Source organism: Mytilus trossulus, chromosome 1 (genome assembly GCF_036588685.1).
Source record: "Mytilus trossulus isolate FHL-02 chromosome 1, PNRI_Mtr1.1.1.hap1, whole genome shotgun sequence".
NCBI classification, from domain to species: domain Eukaryota; kingdom Metazoa; phylum Mollusca; class Bivalvia; order Mytilida; family Mytilidae; genus Mytilus; species Mytilus trossulus.
Genome location: NC_086373.1, coordinates 50008188 through 50026027, shown reverse-complemented (window position 1 = coordinate 50026027; position 17840 = coordinate 50008188). Strand labels below are relative to the sequence as shown.

At 31.7% G+C, this 17840-nt stretch overlaps 1 protein-coding gene across 1 annotated transcript in view; it reads right to left on the bottom strand.

The window, feature by feature from the left end:
* Nucleotides 1–17840, bottom strand: part of LOC134726487 (general transcription factor 3C polypeptide 1-like) — a 231918-nt gene that overhangs the window by 200587 nt on the left and 13491 nt on the right. The window contains exons 9-22 of the mRNA XM_063590895.1: nucleotides 17277–17407; nucleotides 16573–16786; nucleotides 14927–15057; nucleotides 14013–14285; nucleotides 12675–12772; nucleotides 12268–12411; nucleotides 11149–11301; nucleotides 10579–10677; nucleotides 5789–5926; nucleotides 3356–3464; nucleotides 2737–2825; nucleotides 1870–2061; nucleotides 1057–1249; nucleotides 178–337 (exon numbers count right to left, since the gene is read on the bottom strand). Coding sequence (XP_063446965.1) covers nucleotides 178–337; nucleotides 1057–1249; nucleotides 1870–2061; nucleotides 2737–2825; nucleotides 3356–3464; nucleotides 5789–5926; nucleotides 10579–10677; nucleotides 11149–11301; nucleotides 12268–12411; nucleotides 12675–12772; nucleotides 14013–14285; nucleotides 14927–15057; nucleotides 16573–16786; nucleotides 17277–17407 — 2124 coding nt within the window. The remainder of the gene's footprint in view (nucleotides 1–177; nucleotides 338–1056; nucleotides 1250–1869; nucleotides 2062–2736; nucleotides 2826–3355; nucleotides 3465–5788; nucleotides 5927–10578; nucleotides 10678–11148; nucleotides 11302–12267; nucleotides 12412–12674; nucleotides 12773–14012; nucleotides 14286–14926; nucleotides 15058–16572; nucleotides 16787–17276; nucleotides 17408–17840) is intronic.

Here is a 17840-nt window from a genome sequence, read left to right as displayed (position 1 = left end):
ATACCATCATCTATAATATCTGCTGGTGACTTAGGACTTTGTGACTTATTATCTAATACCTACACATATAATGATGAGTCCAGACCAGCTGGACCCCTGCCATCTCCAGGTATAATACCATCATCTATAATATCTGCTGGTGACTTAGGACTTTGTGACTTATTATCTAATACCTACACATATAATGATGAGTCCAGACCAGCTGGACCACGGCCATCTCCAGGTATAATACCATCATCTATAATATCTGCTGGTGACTTAGGACTTTGTGACTGCTCCAGGGAGAGGAATACATTTTCTGCTTCTGTTTTATCTTCCTTGTCTTTGTCAGTCAGTACTGTAAAACATTTTAAATTTTACACTGATTGATCTCTAAATTATTCAGAATTTAATGTTAAAATTTGTAAGGAAGAAAATCAGAAATCAATAATGCTCACATTTTCATATACATGAAATATACCACTATTATCCTATTTTATCACATTTCCCTGTCATATTGCTAAGATTCTATTTTTTCTATGTTATGTTTAGTGTACTATTGTTTCTCTGTTTGTATTTTCTTTGTTAGCCATTTCAATGTCAATTTATTTTCAATCCATGCGTTTGAATTTCCCTCTAGTACCTTTTGTCTCACTTCTAAAATGAATTGGAGCTTTAAAATGTTTGAGTATTTTTAAAACAATATAAGGACACTTCATGAATAATTTGTTTTTAGAAAGATTCTACAGAGCATAACCAAGAAGTTATGTGTTTTTTATGTTTTAAGAAAATTGAGAATTAAAATGAGGAAATATGTCAAAGCGACAATCACCCGAAACAAAGAGCAGACAACAGCGGAAGGCAACCAATGGGTCTTCAACGCAGTGAGAAAATCAATCGTATTTGTGACCAAAATACATTAAATTTAAACCCCTGAACAATTCTTCATGTATGCTTATGATAACATAGAAATATACACACAAAAAAATGTGAAAACACCATAGAGGAGGTGTACAAATCTTTTTTAATGTTTTACATGTTTATATTTAATGCTGATGTAGAACACCTAATGTTTACATTTATGTCCAAGGTTACTACTTAAAGCAAAGTGTTTAAGATCAATCCAATACTGTTCTACAGCCTCAATACTGTCAAAATGGTATGTCTTCATCTCTAACTGGTGACCTGGGGGCATCCTTGTCTTAAAGTATCCCTGATATGATGCCCTTGTATCCACCAAGCTGGCATACTGATGTAAATAGATGAAGATCTGAAACAAAAATGAAGTACATTAATAAAATTATTGCAGTTATTATTCATTCCTATACAATTATTTAAGGCCTTGGTGACAGGTAAGTCTTATAAGTACAGTAATAACAGGTCAAACTGTTAGCTGTTTTATCTTCTTTACACATGAATTTGATAAGTTATTGCACAATTAAACTTAATATTCAAAACAATGTATGGTTGTTTGTTTTATACTGCAACTGTTTAATATTTACTATCCAAAAATGTAATATTTTGGGAAAAATGTAAAAATTAGAGAACCCTATTTTCTATTGTCATTACAGTATTTAAACTAGTTAAAATTCTCTGGACACATGGTATCAACCTAAAAAATAAGATGATTTACTTTCAATGACTGCATATTACAACTGAATATAACATCTTTGCAATTTGACTACCAAATAGCACAGTTGCAGTATAAATACGCTTCAACAACCAGAAGTTAATATTCAACTTTTCTGCTCCATCTTTATTTTTCTTCTGGTCAACTGAACTAAATTGTATAGATGGCAAGATTATATAAAGCTTCACATAACAATTGGTGAAAACAAAATTAATTTTAAAACATTGTTCATACACAGTTCACCAAACCAGCTAACTTACCTGATCCTTCTCCTTGTTGTTAGATGAACCAAATGATAAAAGTCCCATGTGACACAATCTCTGACAGTTCTCATGGAAGGCAAATATATACTTCCTGGCAAAGAGGAGTCGCTGTGAAATCTTACAGGGCAGGAAGGAAATAGGGTATAAACATTTAACTGGATCATTTAACCATTCCATCAATCCATCTATCTGTGTAAAAAACAGATTTTGATTATAAACCACCCAGTTAAAATGATTTTCGGCAAATTCATACCATATTTTAAAGATATCATACATGTCATAGAGCTACACAACATCATACTATTGTAGAAAGCAAATGTTCTATAAGTATAGTTTCTAAAATATTTAGTATGTTCCATATGCACAGTTTCCATTTGAAAAACATTCTTGTTCCGTAAAATAAATCAAATGGATAAAATCTTACTATACAACCTTTACATATAACATGCAAGTAATAGATGAGTTTTTGTTGATAAAATCTTTATGCTTAAAATACCTTGGCCTGTGTATCCAGCTTTCTGAACTATTGGCCGTAAGCATTCCTAGTAAGGGTAAAGACAACAACAAGCAACTAATTCACTACATTTAATTTTAAATCAAATTATCTTTTAAACAAACAATTTCATAGAAGAGAAGAAATATAATTTATAAACTTATTACACAAACACAACAAAATCAAAAGCTGTTCATCATTTTCCAGTAATAATGAGGATTTCATTGCAAAACAAACTACCTCACATGTAGCAGCTATTGATGATTTTGAAGTTTTATAACTATATATACTCATTGTAATTTCAAGACTTGTGAACAAAGATTTTTTTATCACAAAATAAATTCATATAAAATAATCTAGATAATCATTACCTTATATGATACATGTACAAGTGCACAAAATAAACACAGAGGAAGCGACAGTAGCACATCACTAATTAGGCACCAACCCTTGGGATAACCTGTAATTTAATTCAATAACACATTGAATATTTAAATTATCTTAATAAAAATATAGTAAAGTAATAAAATATATATCTGTATGAATCTATTACAAATTATAAGCTTTTTTTAATTACCTGTTTCAAAAATTGGTAAATTGTTCCTTGAACCCTGTGTCTAGCCTCTGAAATGTGGAAGGAGGAAAGTCTAATTTATTTGTCATGCTTCTGAAACTTTCATTACAGTCTGTACCAAAATGTGATACAAGACTGAAAGTGTGCTTGTCCAAAGTCAGGAGTCTGTAGTTATGTGAATGCCATAGGTTCAATTCTGTCAAAATTTGTTGTGCAAAGGTTTTTTTTTTCTTATAAATAGCGCTGTTAATTTTCTTAATTCAATTGTTTTTCTTGTAGGGGCTTTTATAGACAACTATACAGTATGGTTTTGGTAGTCAGTTGTCTCACTTGCAATCACCCATGCTCTCCTAATTTCAATAATAATAATTTTCAATATGAAATATGGAATGTTGATATCCTATAAATATATGTACCTCTATGTTCAGGTAGTGGAGCCAGATATCTCTTCCATGTCATCTCATTTACATGTACAGGTGGTATTTTAGATTTACCCTTGGCTGAAATATCTCCACTTGATTCTTCCTAATTAAAATAGTCATGAAATTAAATATTATATATAAAATCAGTACCTTACATTACAGGTAGATTTTCTTCTAAAAAAACCTGTAACATTAATAAACATTTGTAAATATACTGTTCTTAATTAGAAAATAATGTGGGGACGAAGTCCCCAGTAATAGTAGAAAAATCAATAATAAATTTATTTATTTTTAAATCGGGAAAATATTCCCGAAATTTTCAATGTACAAATGAACTTAAAATCGTTCAATTTTTGATGTCATGTTTTGAAATCCTGTATCTGCGCAGAAATCTACAATGAACTTCCTTCTTCCGGTCTCGTTTGTATGAAACTTTGAGTAAAATATATATTTATCAGTCTAGTATAAAATAGGAAGGAACACAATACCAATTTCATTTTTAATAATTCCTTGATATGAAAAAATGTTACCTGATGATAGCGTTTCTTTGTTTACATTGTGTATGACGACATAACTTAACGTCACAACTAAAATCCCTAACAACAGTACCAAAATGGGAAACGTTACAGTATTTCTGTTTTGTTTTTTTAACAAATGTTTAAGTTACAAAAAAATAATTCATACAGACTTCATCCCCATTTACAGGTAATGCCTGCCTCATATTATACCAGTACAATGTTAAAAGTTTGCATCTCAAAAAATGTCTTCTTGTCAGGCATGACAAAGTTTTACGTAAACATATTAAAGAAAGGCGACAAGTAAAGATTATAGACAATAGACAAGACTATGATCAAAACAGGACATACATAGACTATGTTTGAGTATTTGATATTTATGTATTGTTTAAACTTATAGTGGATTGGGAAATATAGATTCTTACATTGATACCAGTGGATTATCCAACTTATCCAATCGAGATAGTTAAATTATCAATTTTAAAGTCCAAGCCGCTTCGGCGAGGACTTTAAAATTGATAATTTAACTATAGAGATTGGATAAATCCGATAATCCACGAGTAACTATGTAAGAATCTGTTTTTCTAATGATTAAAAAGACATATTCTTTTTTTGTAAACTGAAAATCCCCTTCGAGTGCCTTTCACATTGCTCGAAGTTGTCAATTTCATTAACACCTGTTTTCATATTTTGATTCATCCAGTTAGCTAAAAAGGTCATGAACCATAAAATCATCCAATGATCTTTTGAGATCACCAGGAACCACACGTTGATTAAATTTTTTAATTACAATGGTTTCAGAAAGGGATAAATTTCCATAGAATTAGAGAAACAAGTTTTGCAACTTATATTAATCCCTTTTCCATTTGTGTATTATACCCAAGGCTTCCAAAACGGTCATATATTCCGGTCATTCGGATAATGTCCGTTAAAAGACCGGCTGGGCAAAGCATGAAACGGTCATCTACTTTTTAGTTTCAAAGGCTTTTTCGGTCATTTTAACAAATAAATTCACGATCTTTTTGACCCAACAGTTTGCCTTTAACAGCCATACATTTCCGGTCATAAAAGTGACATAATGATTAATTACTATCAAAACAACAACTACTCCAATACTTTCTAATTCTAATCAAGGCTAATTAGTTGTTGGACAGCTGAAAACTACCTGTTCAGGTGACAGGTAAACTATTTTCAGTACCGGACATCGTATAAATTAATCGGTCCATTCACAATTATTTTCGTACATTTCAGCGGTTTGTATCTAATTGTGATTTAGTCCAAAAGATCAAAATTATAATAAATACATTTATAAACATGATTTGATGAAACATTTAAAAAGGTTTTAAATGAAAAATCGTCAGAACTACGTTGTATGAACTAGAACACTTGTGTGCATGTGCACAGGTGGGGAATTCAATTATGCATCCTACATTTCTTCAAAAATGCTAAAACTATCCCTGATACCTGTATTTAATGTTCATTTCAATTATTTTGTTGAAGAAATAACGTGGAAAGAGCTTCTTCGCTCAGTCCTGCTGTGAAATGTACACAGATTTTACGTATCTGTTTATGGTCCATGTTTTACCATAGTCAAGTCAACATCCGGTTTTGAAAAATGTGACTTTAAAAACGTAAATTAAGTTCTAGACAATCTAATTTTGCACAAATAAAGAGTCTTATGCAGATATGAGCACACTTATATGCACACTTTGAATGATGCAATGCCAATTTTAACAGTTTATGTCAGAACATCAAAGTAAAGTTTAATATCGTTTTTAATCTAATGTCAATCATTGGGATGGCCATCTGATTACCATAACTGCCTTTTGTGACTTAGTCTTAGGGATCAAAATCCGGATCAGATATAAAATGTCCGGCTGGCTCAGAAAAATTTTGGAAGCCCTGATTATACCTGAGAGCTGTCTTCCTGTGTAGTAACCTCCTCATCTGGTACCTTGCCCTGATAACCATACACTAGGTACCATAACAACTGCTGTATAATTCTTCCCCTTTGCATCTTAGCTTTGTAACCATAAAGTCTAGCTGCTTTCTACAAAACAGTTAAATAAGTATATAGTTGTGACTTTCTGCACAAAAAATGTTTATACACACACAGTATGAAACTTATGTCAAATACCTAGAAGATATTTCTGTAAGACTCAGGAGTCTCATTAGATTGCTGTAAACAATCAAAGCGCTGTAAGCACTGTAGGCAGTTAACCAAAAAACAAGGCAAACATAATTATGAAAACTGTGGCAATGTTGCTTTTTTTTTTTAAAGATTTAAAAGAACAAACATTAAACATTCATATAGAATTGTACATTTATGTTCATTTAATGAATTAAACATTAAGGCAAATAATTCATATTTTATCAAGGTTTTCAATAGCAACGCACATGACCACGAATGGTCATGGGTCTTTAATGAGTCAGCAGTGGTACAAATTTGCAATGATTGCAGTTCTTCTACTTGATCGTAATTGTTCGTATTAGTTGTCTGTTAGTAGTTCAAGTTGACTTTAGTACAAGCTTGTAAAAGTATGAATGGACTTGCTTCCCTGGAAACAAAAACTGAGTTTGTGTTGTACTGTACAAAAGTTATGAGACACAAATCAGACAAATGTTTACTACTACAGGGATCAATTGTGAGGTCTGACTGATAAATGTAAATGACTCCCACCTTCACCCCAAGTTCATGATGTCTAAGTTTGTAATAAAATGACAGGTGTTAGGGTCTAGCAAAGTGATATGCATATGTGTCGCCTATGAGATTGACCTTGTATGTCATTCAATCTTTTTTGAAATGACAAACAGGAATGAATATGGTTTAGGCGTTGGTATCTCAATCTTTTACAAGTTCTCAAAACACACACAAGAGGGTGTGGGGTGACCCTAGGGACTACCCCTAATTTTCATTTGATTTTTTATATTGTCCCATACATGAATATATATGGTTTATTGGTGGGGATCTCGACCGTTATCAAGTTTTCAAACAGGAGGGGGTGGGGGACCCCAGTGACTGCCTCTTTATTTAATTTGATTTGTTATATTGTCCAATACATGAATATAAATGGTTGAGGAGTGGGGATCTCATCTGTTTCTAAGTTATCAAGCAGGAGTGGGGAGGGGGACCCTAAGGACTCTCCCTATATTTCATTTGATTAGTTCTCATACATGAGTATATATGGTTTAATCTAAAGGTGTGGATCTCGACTGTTTCCAATTTCTCAATCAGGTGACTGCAGGGACTCCCCTATATTTCATTTAATTTAGAGTTGTGGATCCCCAACTGTTTCAAAGTTCTTAAACATGAGGGGTAGGGTGACCACAGGGACTTCCCCTATATTTCATTTTGGTCTGTTGTGGATAGTTGTCTCATTGGCAATCATACCACATCTTTTTTTTCTTTTATATAAGAAACTTCTAGCTATTTTAACTGACCTATCAAAACTGAGAAGAAAAAAATACCCCTTGAAATTGCAGTAATATGTTTAACTTGAAAAACATTTAACATGCATTACCGGTACCAACATTTATCACTGATAAAAAAAATTTAAACTGTTAGATAAACTGTTACCACTGTCACATTGTATTGAATTTTGACACTATAATTAATGTACAAAATATTTTCTGCTTTTTCATCTTTTATATATATATCTGAGACTACTTTGTTATAGTAGTCTCAGCATATATCTTTTGGTTTTCAATTCTAGTGTTTATATTTATTCACCATGCATAGATGTATTTTGTCACCTGTCTGGATTTTCTAGTTTAAAATAGCCAAAACCCAGGATTACCCTTATCCCCTTCCGGAATCGGATTCGATATAGTAATCTTGCGGCAGCCATTTTGTTTTCAATGTTGTTTTTGACAGAGAGTGAGATACGATTTTACTCGGATTTACACATTATTGATTGGCAATTTTCTGTACAAAGCTAGCGGTTGAACAAATTGAACATTGCTCTCATGAATGGTAATGATAAAAATAAGTTTGAGATTGTTTATTGATCTTTATTAGGAAACTTTGGTAAAAATGTTTGCAAAGTTATTTTTTTATTTTCTTTCAAGGTCCGTCTGGCATGTAGGGCGTAGCTAGTAACCAAGTAGAAAGTCCGACTGCAAAATTGGAAGGTCGCAGACCTCGGACCACCGCTAATTTGAAACCTTGCGTCCAAATTGAAAAGATACGAAATTTTCGTTTTCTGATTCAAAATTGCCGCCAACAGCGTGATCAGTTGAATTATATATACATACGTAGTTGACTACGTATTGACGACAAACAATATTCCTACGACTTTTGCAATTTGGGAAATCTTAACTACTTGTCTTTAGAAATTTTCGGCGATTAAATATTTCATACATTTGTTCTTTGACATCTTAGCCAAAAGCTCAGGGGAGAATAAACTAGATAAGGATTTCTAATGTGCTCTACTTCCTATGTGCAGCTTCAAAACTTTTGGGAAAATCGAAAAGTATGAAAAAACTGTCCAATAAGTTATAAATAATATAGTAGCCAGCTAGATGATAACAATGGCACATATTTCAGCATTTATTGGGTAGCACACAAATCCAGGGTGCTCGCATAAGGCAGCTTAACTGCCTAAAAACCAACCACTGTTTTTTTTATCAAAATGACCATACAAGGTTTCTATTTGGGGGCAATACCTTTTTTGTGTTAACCTGTTATGGCCCTTTCCAAGGTGTTGTTCACTGTTATCTGAGATCAATTAAAGCTGTTGACTGTTTTCAACCCACTTTGTTAATTGTTATCAGCATTTTTGCATTTTTTGTTAACTGTTTTCGCCAAAATCATGTTAACAGACCCCTATTGCCCCCCCCCCCCCCCCCCCCACCCCTTATAAAACTACAGTAGATTCTGGTTATTTGCATAGCCTATTTGTCAGACAAAATTATGCAATAAAGCGGAGTATGCTTATATCCGAAATGCCAAATGACAGAGTCAAATATAACATCGATAGACAGATCAGGACCTGAAGAAAGATGAACGTCTGAAATACACATACAACATACTGAATGTTGATTTATTCTAATAAAAATTATATGTCTAGTGTCATATGTGTTATTTCATTTTGTTTCTTTAAATAAAGATTATAAACACATTTGGGTTTCGACTTTCCTTTACCTGGGATACGAAAATAAACTGGTCTAAAAATAGATTTGTTTCTATGACCCATATGTACAATGTACATTGCTATGCTTTTAATTAAAATACACTTTTAAACAATACTTCACAGTTGATAATTATTTTAACAATAGATGTGTAATGAATTGCCTTTGATATGCAGTTGGACATTGAAGAAACACCTCCTATATACGAAACTAACGAGGTGTTATGCAAAGCAGTAATGGGGCCCTGTACGGGTTATTTGCTGGACACAAGTGTTGAAAGTGAGAAAATAAGATAATAAAAAGTAAAAACTCTTTTCATAAAATATCAACAATAAATGATTGATGTCTAACATTCTTTAACCATTAATAAATGCCCTACAATATTTAACATTAATACAGATCCCCCAAGCCCAATTACAAGAGTTCACATTGGTTATGTCATGATCGATAATTAGCAGGAGTAATTGTTTTTAAAATTAACCCCAAATGTAATCTATGGACAATTGTTTCAAACCAATCAATTATTAACACCCTTTCAAGTTTGAGATAGAATGGTCAGGGTTTTTACAACAATTATCTGTTTGACATTTTTATGACCTCGAGGCTTAAAATAGAACATGGGAAACTTTACCTGTGTAGACATCAAGGTTTATTTTTAAACCAAATTCCATAATATAAACACGATAGAAACTGTTTTAAAACTTTATTTGAATAACACAATATGTAATAATAACGAAAATAAGGATGCATTCAAGCAAATTATACTTACCAAATTGCCGTTTCCGGTAAAAAATCTCGTCAGTTTTAACTAAGCATATCTAGACGGCAATAATTTTCTATGCAATAAACCGAAAGGCCACTTGTAGAGCTATGCATATAACCGGACAATTTAACATTAGATGAATGGAAAATGGTTTTGTGCAGGAGAAAACTATGCAATTAACCGAATTATGCTATTAAGCGGTATGCAATTAAGTGGAATCGACTGTACAACAACAAATTTAGGCAAAGTCCACTTAATATATTGAAGGCATGTATTAATATGCTAAATAAAGATTCTACCACTATAGCCTTTTTTTCACAATATCACAATAGGAAACTCAGAGAATCGTAAGAAATTTTTACATCATTTTGGTGAATTTTTACTAATGGACAACACGATCAAACAAACCAAGAAATAGAGAAGAACACGTCCACAACCTTATAATTGTCTATCTCCAAACTCTCCAAAACTAACCATACTAGCAATTATTTAAGAATGACATATGGAAAAACCCCAACCAATTCCCTTATTCTACAATTTGGTCCTTTTAGCAATGTGTTAAAATACTCTTCCACTTCCACTTTAAAAAAAAAAAATACCCAACCTCATAGCTGTTAGGTTATTGTAGGACTTAACATGCAATAATGACCTTAAAGTCAAATTATATCAGAAAGTATAAAAGTACATACATTTCTTCATAGTCTGGAGTTCTAATACAAATTGACCACTATCATTATAATATTTGACATTTTTGAGAAGAAGAATACTTAATTCAATAATTACTGGTGCTATATAAATAATGCACTTACTTTATCATAGATCATATCTGTAGATTTCAGTTTACTTTTAAACTCATGAAGTTTGCAAATACTTTCCCTGGCACTGTCAGGCAAACCTTCCAGTAAGTCCTGTAAAAAGATTACTAAGCATTACTTGTAAGAAATTCCTATAATATTCAACTAAATATAACATGAGACTAACTGTTTGTTAAGACCTATGCATATTTAGTCAAATTATCCAATCATTGCTTAGTGAAGAAAAAGTGAGTCATGAGTAGAGCTGAAGGTTGGTGGTTCCAGAAGGTTGCAGAAAATGCAGTGAAACAGCAACAAATAAATGTAGAATGTATCCATGGGACACACATGATGCCCCCGTTTGTATATCATGATATAAAAATTTGTACTTGATTTGATTTTTGTTGTAATAAGCATTGTGTATAAGTTTCATAACATTTGGTTGAGGCATACAAAAATAAGAGAATGGAAACCAACTTTGGGAAATACATAAGGACTAACATACAGATAAACAAGGGTAAAATTGAATAATGTTTTCTCCGCTAGGATGTGGGTATAATGACATTAAAATAAATACTATCCTACCTTGCATGGTTTCTTAGCGACTGGAGTTTTTTTCTTGTGAGAGTTTTTCAGACTTTCTTTAGATACACTGAAGGACTTTAATTTGGCTTGTTCTATAGCACTCTTAACAATATTGTCTGTAGGTTGTATACTAGGATCACAATAAAACTGCAACTACAATATTTAAATACAAGGAACTTGAAAGAAATATGTCAGATCATCAACATTTTAGAATATATTATACATGTATCAATTTCTTTTCTATGTTTCAATTTCTTTTCTGCTTCAAAATTTTACTATAGAAATAAAACAAAACATAGACAAATCAGTTTGCAGCAGAAAACTCAAACTGTTCTGCAGGTTGCAGTCTTGTAATTGACCGCTCCATAGGCTTACATGCAAAACAGCTGATCTTTGAAAATAAAAAAAATAAAATGCTACATAGAAAAAAAAATTCAATGTTTATATCATGTATGTACTTATGTGAAATTGTGATTTAATCAAGAAAAAAAAGTGGGTCATGCCACAAGTTACGTAATCCTGAAGTCAAAACATTTTTTTTCTACTTTTTGTTTGCTGTTTTTACTAGGCTGCACCACTTCCAGTGAATATGATATCCTTCCACTTTCCTGGATTGATATCCCCCAAAAGATGCAAGATTTTTTTTAAATCTATAGATATGTTTCAACTCTGACAGCATAAATCTATAATCAAACATAAAAAATTGAGTTCAGAAAAAAAATCAGAAAAAATGCACTATTTTGTTTCCCTCCATGTTTTGACATGCACCAGAAACTGGAGTTGTAATACAAGACTGGTACCTAAGAATTAGTCATTGTAAAATTGTTAAAATTAACTTATTACAATTATCTGTAATTGTATTATCTGCACTGTAAAGAATAATTCATATACCTTTGTATATTATCATGATTATGCATTATGTGTTTTGATCAAAATATAATAAATATAAAAAATGTATTTAATACATCTGAATTTTGAAATGATATTTGGCATAACTTTCAAATAAAATTGAACATTTTGTTTTAGATTTACATTTATGTCTATTTTAAAGTTGAAATTACAAAATTCACTAACATAAGTATCATATATAATTTATTTGACAGTTGATTTTTTACTTACTAATTTAGTATTATCTCCTGTACCAATGATAGTTTTGATGCATCTCACTTTTCCCTGTTTCACTAGAATGTGTAGAAGAGTATTAAGTGTTTTCTTATCAATCTGAAAGGAACTTCCTTCTGCTTTTTCCTTTGCTCTTAAATTCTGTAAAATAATAAAGAAAAAGTATAAAAATATGCAATGTAAGTTTGGAATGTTTTTCACACAAAGTTCAACATACATTCCTACTCTAGGGGACCCCTCTTTTTCAAAATCCTCCATCCTCAACTGTGACATAAACGTAATTTGTAACCTTCTGAATCTGCATGAATTTCAAACTTGCAGTAATTAGACAAATACATACATAATAGTTTCTAAAGAGATTTGGTTAATGGGCCAATGAAAAGGGATGGAACTCAAAAACTCACCTTTATCAAATGGAAGACATTCTCTATCAATTTAGCATCTCTGATTGCCTCCAGTAACCAGGACATTCTTTTAAAATGCTTCCCTGTCTGTATGCTCTCTAGAAAAGAAAGTTTTGATTGTATACTATTTGCAAATCAAATATGAAAATCAAAAGCTAATTAAGCATTTTTGGTACTTGTAAAAGAAACAACAGAAATCACAATTATTCTACATTTATGTTGATGTAGGTGAATGTATGGTTAAAACGACCACTTGAGTAAGAAGCTGATAAAGAAATTCCTGACTTCAACATTATCATCAGAAATGTTCCATCATTTCTTAATGTAAATGAAAAAAACACTCTTATTTTCTTTTTTTTAGAGGTCACTATCTTTATATTTATAAAATTTTATTGTGGCCAACACATTTTTTATACAAAAAAACTTGAAAAACATAAATTCAAAGAGCATTATATTTTTACAGTGTTAGACCCAGTTCACACTAGCCTTTTTTTTAATCGATCTAATCTGAATCAATCTAAATAAAACCAGTAAAGCGTTCACATTATCTTTAATCATAACGATCTCTATCGGTCTAATCTGGACCACTGCGTTCACACTACAATTAAAAACGCAATCAATCTAACCTTTTTGCCCGTAAAACTGTAAGCACTGTGTTTAAAAAGAAATGATTTATCAAATTCATGTGTTGATACACTGATACACACACTTGGGGAAAAATTGAATAAAGTTATTGTTTCTCTTGAATCACTAGTTAAAATTTTGATACTGGTGTTATTGCAGTTTTCCGTTTAATTTTGAAAAAAATAACTGTAGCAACGAAGTTACAACACGACGCCGGAAATACTGCGGCTCCTACAAAAAAACAAAAATCAACATAAGAAAAGAAGACATAGATTTCGCAAATCTATGCTACGGCGAAGACAATTTATGTTTTCAGTTTCTTTTAAAGGTCTTTTAACAGAGAATTATGGGTTAAACAACAAACCTCTGAGATAGTTTTACCGTTACACATGCGCATACATTATTTTCGATTCAATCGTACTAGTTTAAACCGATCTATGCGTTCACATCTAAAGTAAGATCGGTTTACTTTAGATCGATTCAAACTAAACTACCTCTTTTGGGGTTTTAGTTTAGATCGATTGAAGATCGATTCAATGCGTTCACATTAACCCTTGAACCGATCTAAAGAGAACCGGTCTAGTTTAAATCGATAAAAATGTCCTAGTGTGAACGGGGTCTTACTTCCAACCAGGTGTTATTGATTGTGTATCATATCAAAATTTGCATTCTGCCCTAAGACAGAAAAACTTACCAGAAACCTAATATTCTTACCCTTCTTCTGGAATTTCCTCCTAACATTAGGAGAACCATACATATCCTGCTCTGATTTGATATGTGGAAATTCTGACACATCATCCAGGAAACTGCTTCCCATTGATACTTCTGATATTTCTTGGGAAGATGAATTTATTCCTTCCATAATGCTTTCAATATTATCAGTTGATTCATCCATTATTATCTCTTGTTTTATAATGGGTATACTTGTTAACATTTCTGTAGACATGCTCTGATTCCCCGGTAGTTCATCCTGAGAAATTTCTGCAGCTGTCACAAAATTAATATGGTATAATACAAGAACTGAAAACAATATGTAAAATTCCAGTGCAAATTTTTTGACATATTATGTAGAATATGAAAAGCCAGTAATCTTTAAATGCAATTTCACTTAGATAGTTTGTCTATATTTTTAACAAGCAATTTTTTTTTATGCAAAAACACATTTAATGTGTAAAACTTTTTATTTAAACGTAGACATTTATATAAATTGAGCTTATGTGAACCTACTATTATTGTAAAAGGACTGAAGTAACAATTGGTTTACCGTATGACCATTGATGTTACTTTCCATAGTTTAAAACATAACTTGACATGTATTGATATTCAGGTTTTTAAACCCCTACATACTGCCTTAACTTATATTTTTGTTATTGCATCAAGTCAAGCTTTTCTTAAACTGCATAACATGATGTTGTCACAAAAAATCCGTTGGATGTGTACTGATTAATATTTTGGTCTGAAAGAAATTTCCAATCTATTCCAAAAAAAAAATAGAACTAGCTTTCAGTAATTGCAAGTATTATTTTTGATTTTTAACACCAACATGTTTATGAAGATTTTCTCTTTATCAAATGTTCTCCATATATATTTTGGCCACATTAATTTGACCAATTGAATATCCTACTTACTATCATGTATTCTTGCTTCGCCATATTCATCCTCAGGTTCCTCTTTCTTAATCAACTCCAGAAATTTACCCTGTTCTGAATAGTACTCCTGCAGAACGTTACTTTCATCCTTAAATTTCTTAGCAATGTACCTGGAAATAATTGATCATCTTTTACACAAATTAACATAGTACCACTACTTTTACATCACAAGACATTGTACAACATCCAAATTCATGTTTATCAATATTGAACTTAATGTTATCTTGCTGCATATATAACATTGATAAATTTCTGGAAATTTTCATGGATATGATGTTAAGAATATAATGAATAATACACTATATTTTGTGTATCAAAAAGGTAATGATAAGCCTTGGAAGATTTTGAAATCATGTCAGTAACATATCATGCAATCTTTATCCAAAAACTGAAACAAGAGGCTCTCAAGAGCCTGAATCGCTCACCTTAATTTTTTTGGTTAAATCTATCATCAATGATTATTTTGGCTTTTCAATTATTTAAATGTTCTTTGAATTGTCCTATTTTCTTCAAAAGCAAAAAAAAAATAACTTTCTCCCTTTAGGGGTCAATTGATAATTTTGGTCATATTTAACTTATTTGTAGATCTTACTTTGCTGATCATTTTTGCTGTTTACAGTTTATCTTTATCTATAATAATAATCAAGATAATGACCCAAAACTGCAAAATGTCCATAAAATTACCAATTAAGTGGCTGCAACCTAACAATGGGTTGTTTGATTCATCTGAAAATTTCATGGCTGATAGATATAGACCTAATGAACATTTTAACCCAATCTCAGATTTGCTCTAAATGCTTTTGTTTTTGAGATATAAGCCAAAAACTGCATTTGACCCCTATGTTCTATTTTAAGTTAAGGCGGCCATGTTTTTTGACGGATCAAAAATCGAAGCACACACTTTGTGCAGGATAATCTAAGGAACAATCATGCTAAGTTTAATCCAAATCCATTCAGTAGTTTCAGAGGAGAAGATTTTTTAAAGTTAGCAAATATGATGAACAAATTGTGAAAAATTGTCATTAAAGGACAATAACCCCTTAAGGGGTCAATTGACAATTTTGGTCATATTAACTTATTTGTAGATCTTACTTTGCTGATCATTTTTGCTGTTTACAGTTTATCTTTATCTATAATAATATTCAAGATAATGACCCAAAACTGCAAAATGTCCTTAAAATTACCAATAAGTGGCAGCAACCCAACAATGGTTTGTTTGATTCATCTGAAAATTTCAGGGCTGACAGATATTGACCTAATGAACATATTTATCCCATGTCTTATTTGCTCTAAATGCTTTCGTTTTTGAGATATAAGCCAAAAACTGCATTTGACCCCTATGTTCTATTTTAAGTAACGGCGGCCATGTTTTTTGACGGATCAAAAATCAAAGCACACCCTTTGTGCAGGATAATCTAAGAAACAATCATGCTAAGTTTCATCCAAATCCATTCAGTAGTTTCAGAGGAGAAGATGTTTGAAAAATTGTTAACGACAACAGACGACGACGGACGCCAAGTGATAAGAAAAGCTCAAATGGCCTTTTAGGCCAGGAGAGCTAAAAATGATATTTGCTCAATATATTGTTGCTTTTAAATGTAAGACTTCAACAAACATCAACTCACTGTATCCTTTTAACCTTGCCCATGTCCACTACAACATCTACAACACTCCCTGACCTAATCAAAGCTTTACAAATAGCTCTACCATCGTAGTAATCTAGACACATCATCTTAGTGAGTTCAGCCCTGTTTACACCCTGTGGTCCAGCAGATTCCACTGCCATTAGTCCTTGACATAATAGAGGTCTCTCGTAGATATAAGCATACGGCTTTAACTCTGAAAAAAAATTCAACTTTATTATTGTTTATTTCATAACTTATTTCTATCAAATTTTTAAATAAATTAGACTAGTTCCATTGAAAATTAACAAATTAGTAATATTCTTAATGACTCCTAGAAAATCTGATGGTTTTTTTGATTTGTGTAACAAAATGCAAGTTTAGAAATGTGTATGGTTGTATGGTATAATACAGACTGAGTTTAAATTTCACCATTTGAGTGGAAGTATACAAAAGTCTATAGGACATTATTAATAAATTGTTTTGCAAAGGTGGCTGTATAAAATTATGCTGACACTTCATCAATAAATGTTTTAAATTTTCTTGAGTGTATGATGAAATAAGAAATTATAGGTTAGCTTTCTAATAATTACCAGAAAATTTTACCCAAATATTGATTTTCTTAATACATGTAATATGGTATACACATTTTCCTAACATCAAAAACATTCTAAAAACTCCATAGATATATTATAAATAATTGCTACCTCTCTTTGTGTCCTCCCCCTCAGTTTCCTCATCCTCTTCTCCAACCTCATCATCAGATTCCTCATCACTGGCAGAACTTGGCATTCTAGTACACTCAATTACACGTAAATGTTTTTCTGATATTTTGTTCCTGAAAGAAAATGTATGTAAAATCTTATCAAAGTCATATGAAACGAGTGACTGGTGAAAAATCACTTTAATCCAATTCTTGAACCAATGCATACGTATATCATAAACTAAGTCTTCTGTGCATGATTTAATCATTTTTTTCACATAAATTTTCTATAATTGTCAAATCAATTTCACGTGTTGTATGTGAAAATATTGCAGCTATTAATGGTTGTGTTTTGAAGCCAAAGTTTAACGATTGTCACTAGTTTGTTAACAATCAACAAGGAGCATGGATATTTAGGTAAGCAAGTGTATAACAGGTACAAAAAATATAGTTTATCTTGATTAGGGAGCGATGTTTATGTTCGGTTTTCAATTCCTGCATATTGGATCATATTGTGATCCCTGGATTTTCATGATAAAGGTCACACTGCATACAGAAGCAAGCAATT